We start from the raw sequence: 4,059 nt of genomic DNA, 5'->3' as shown, positions 1-4,059 counted from the left end.
GTCATGCTCTTCTCAATAATCCCGTATACTATGGCGAATTATATGCCAGGCGCAACGCAATTAATCCTATTTCCAAAAAAGTGTTTACTGCAAATTATATTAAACTTGGATTTTTTAACGAAAGTAAAGGTGCACGCGAAACAGCTTTCTATAGTCGTGAACCTTGTAGTTTGCAGCGCGGTATTCCAGATAAAATGTTCGTTTATTGCGATATTTGTGAGCCTTATGTAACAGGAGACGTGCAAACTCCTCTTCTCCGAATAGTGCCGGTCGAGACATACCGCTATAATCACGTGGAGGCTTACGGAACGAATCAGGTGAAACATTTCTCTCCGTTGCATTATATTCCATTACGCAAAACAAATTTCCGCACGATTGAAATAGATATAAAAGATCAACTCGGAAAAAATATACCATTCGAATCCGGGACGCTGACGGTGACATTACACTTTAGACGTTTCCAGTAAGACCGTGGCGGAGTGTCGTCGTCGAAAAGAATAAAAATTAATTTCAGTACCATGGACTACGAATATTACGATTCAAACTACCAGAGTGGACGAGGCGGAGGAATTCCACGAGTTTTCGTCGGAGCACCCTATCAACGAGGTCATGGAATCGGTAGTTTTCTCGGCGGATTATTCAGAAAGGTACTGCCTTTCCTAAGTAGAGGCGCGCGTGCGGTCGGTAAAGAAGCTTTACGCGCGAGTATCAATGTGATGAAAGATGTCGACAATAATACGCCGTTGAAGGAGGCGCTCAAAACTCGCCTCAAGGAATCGAGTGGAAATCTTAAAAGAAAAGCACAGGAGAAGATAAGCAGCCTGATGAAGGGATCGGGGTATAAAGTAACCGCAAAAAATTCAGCGTTTCAGTTTCCCCTCGGCATCCACGACAGTCGCGTCGCAGTTCGTAAACGTCGTCGTCCTCAAACGGACAAAAGAAAATCATCAAAGGGCAAAAAGAAGAGAACAACGATCAAAAAATCATCGAAGAAGAAGAATACTCGTGCTGTAAACAGAAAGTCATCTACCACCGCTACGAGACAACGTCGTCGTCGAGTTAGCGTCAAGAAACGCAGCGTATCCGACATATTCTCTTAATCGTCGCGCGCGCGCGCACGAACCAAGAATTCAAGGAGTATATAGAGAAGGAGGATAAGTATGTCTTTTCTCCACACACATTCGAACGAGTGTTTAAAAAGTGAACTCGATTTCTTCTCATTGCCACCCACTCAAACTAGTATCGAGAGCTCGCAATGGATCTATTACAAGCCCATAACCTCCCTCGGGGACGACGCGCCTATAGAATTCGTCATACCCGGTCACGGGGAAGACTACCTGGACCTCACTCACACCATGTTGAGTCTTCGCATACGCGTAGAAACTTCTCCCCTAGCAGGCGGCGGTGGCGACAACGAAACAAGTACACCAGGGGGAATTGCGTTCAAAGTAGGCCCCGTAAATCATTTACTGCATTCCATGTTCAATCAAATCGACGTATATTTCAATCAAAAGCTCGTCTCACCCCCAAACAACGCTTACGCGTACCGCGCGTACATAGAGGCGTTGTTAAATTATTCTTCACCCGCAAAAACTTCCCATCTGACCACTTGTCTGTGGGACATGGATACCCCCGGACTCATGGACGCACTCGTAGATTCAGAAACACCAAATCCGGCTCTCGTGAGACGCGCTCGTTACATTCACGAGGGACACGCGCTAGATCTCATGGGTCATCTTCATTGCGACGTTTTCAATCAAGATAAATTTTTAATTAACGGTGTGGAAGTTAGAATGAGACTCGTTCGTTCGAAGGATTCGTTTTGCCTTATGGAAAATACTTCGACGTCGAAAATACGCATTTTAGACGCCAGTCTGCTAGTGAGAAGAGCAAAAATAAGTCCTGGCATTTTACTCGCGCATGCGAAAATGTTGAGCCAAACTACCGCCAAATATCCCCTTACGAGAGTCGAAGTTAAAACATTTACCATTCACGCGGGACTCGTAGGAGAATCGTTAGACAATGTAATACTCGGTCAACTGCCGAAACGGATAATAGTCGGTTTTGTCGATAACAGAGCGTTCAACGGCGATAGAAAATTAAACCCGTTTAATTTCAAAAACTACGGTATAAATTTCTTTTTGCTATACGCCGACGGTATACAAATTCCCAGTAGACCGCTACAGCCGAGCTTCTCGAAAGACGAGCCACTCTACGTCGAAGCTTATCACACTCTTTTTTCGGGAACCGGTATACACTTTTTGAACGAGGGTAATTCTATAAGTAGAGAAGATTACGCCGAAGGATTCACACTTTTCGCCTTTGATCTTACACCAGACTTATCAGCCAATTTTGCCGACCATTGGAACCTTGTGAAACATGGCAGTTTACGACTAGAAGTGCGATTTGAAAAAGCACTTACCACAACCGTTAATTGTATCGTTTACGCCGAGTTCGATAATGTTCTAGAAATCGATTCCACTCGTCAAATCATCGTCGACTTTGCCGGTTAAATGACAAATGTCGACAAATAATATTTCTCAGCTTTACGGTACATGCTTTATTTTTACCCCGCCACCACTACTTATTTACCCATCACATTTTCCTGCGTAAAGTCCTGCAAAAAGAGAGAGAGATTCAGTTTCACTCGAGACACGGACGTCGACGCTTCGCTTGAAAAAATAGAGAGTACATTTTGAACTATGGATCTGGTCATCGACATACAAGGTTTCCGTGATGTCAACGGAAAGTTTATTCCGAAAGAAGTCGCAGTTGTCGCGAATAACGCAGCGATCGCCGGACACTGGATTATGACGCCTCCCTATCCATTTGACGATCTACCCGAAAAGTCAAGACGTGAGAATAACTGGCTTTCGCGAAATTATCATGGAATCGAGTGGTTCGATGGTGAAACCAATCTCAAATGTTTCACGTTACATCTGCGAGAAATTACGCGACAAGTGCGCTACATCTACTGCAGAGGTGTGGAAAAGGCTCGTTACTTGAGTCATCTACTTTCCAGAAACGTATATAATCTGGAAATTTCTCCACCGTTCAAAAGTTTACCGGAGGCCCGAGAGTACAGTCAACGCTGCTCACATCACGGATTTCGTGTTTCGATTACGGACAAAATTGTTTGTGCGTTACGTAACGCTTTCAAATTGAAACGCTGGTTAATCTTGCGAGACAACAGCGAATGCATCAGCAGCAGCAGCAGCAGCAGCAGCATCGGCTCGACCTACGATACTATAAATCTCTCACACGTAAATTTGGACACAAGCGACGACGACGACGACGACGACGACGAGGGTGAAAAAACCGACGGTGACATCGCTATAAAAATAAAACAGTGGCAAAAAAATAACGAGACAGAAGAGAAAGAGGAAGAAAAAGTAGCAAAAGTCTATTATTCAGTAGAGGGCGTAAGAAAAGAATACATCTTCAATAACGAACCGATACATCCATCTCCATCCAAGAACACTAGTGCGACAACTCCAAAAGAGGTAAACCCCGAAATTATACAAATAATACCTCTCGTGCGATCACCGCCTCGCTGTGTAAAAAATGAACTCGCTAGAAATCTTACATGCGCTGCATCATCTCAGTGTCAGATATGCGGGAGTATATCCTGCCGACAGACTGCCGAGGGTGTGGACGAGATCGACAGCCATCGTCGCTAACACGGACGATCACGATCGGCCCGGTCAACATTGGGTCGCTTTTTACATCGACGAGCAAGGAGCAGGAACGTATTTCGATAGCTACGGACTACCACCTTTGGACTCCAGATTCCTCTTACGCCTTCGTCGAAATTCCACTACGCATCGATGGAACACCGTGACGCTACAAGGAACGCTCTCTCAAACTTGCGGACAATACTGTTGTGTATTTTTATATTACATGTGTAGCGGCTATAATCTTTGTCAGTTTCTTAATCTGTTTAGCGATAATTGCGAGCGCAATGATCGTTTGATTGTAAAATTATTTCGTAAAATTTTTCTTCATAATAAAAGCGCATGCGTAAAACCTCACGTTGAATGCTGTCATGTTCAAGCGTGT

At 44.3% G+C, this 4,059-nt stretch overlaps 1 protein-coding gene across 1 annotated transcript; it reads left to right on the top strand.

The window, feature by feature from the left end:
- The first annotated feature begins 1,160 nt into the window (after positions 1-1,160).
- On the top strand, positions 1,161-2,513 carry LOC112466281 (uncharacterized protein F54H12.2-like). The gene has a single exon (XM_025034308.1). The coding sequence runs from the start codon at positions 1,161-1,163 to the stop codon at positions 2,511-2,513; it is 1,353 nt and encodes a 450-aa protein (XP_024890076.1).
- The last annotated feature ends 1,546 nt before the right edge of the window (positions 2,514-4,059 follow it).

The sequence above is a fragment of the Temnothorax curvispinosus genome, unplaced genomic scaffold, assembly GCF_003070985.1.
Source record: "Temnothorax curvispinosus isolate PA1 unplaced genomic scaffold, ASM307098v1 QBEX01016028.1, whole genome shotgun sequence".
Taxonomy (NCBI): domain Eukaryota; kingdom Metazoa; phylum Arthropoda; class Insecta; order Hymenoptera; family Formicidae; genus Temnothorax; species Temnothorax curvispinosus.
The sequence above is the reverse complement of the archived record's forward strand: the minus strand, read 5'-3'. Positions and strand labels throughout refer to the sequence as shown.

Coding starts and splice junctions, on each gene's coding strand:
- LOC112466281 (XM_025034308.1), top strand. CDS start 1,161: ATGTCTTTTCTCCACACACATTCGAACGAGTGTTTAAAAAGTGAACTC.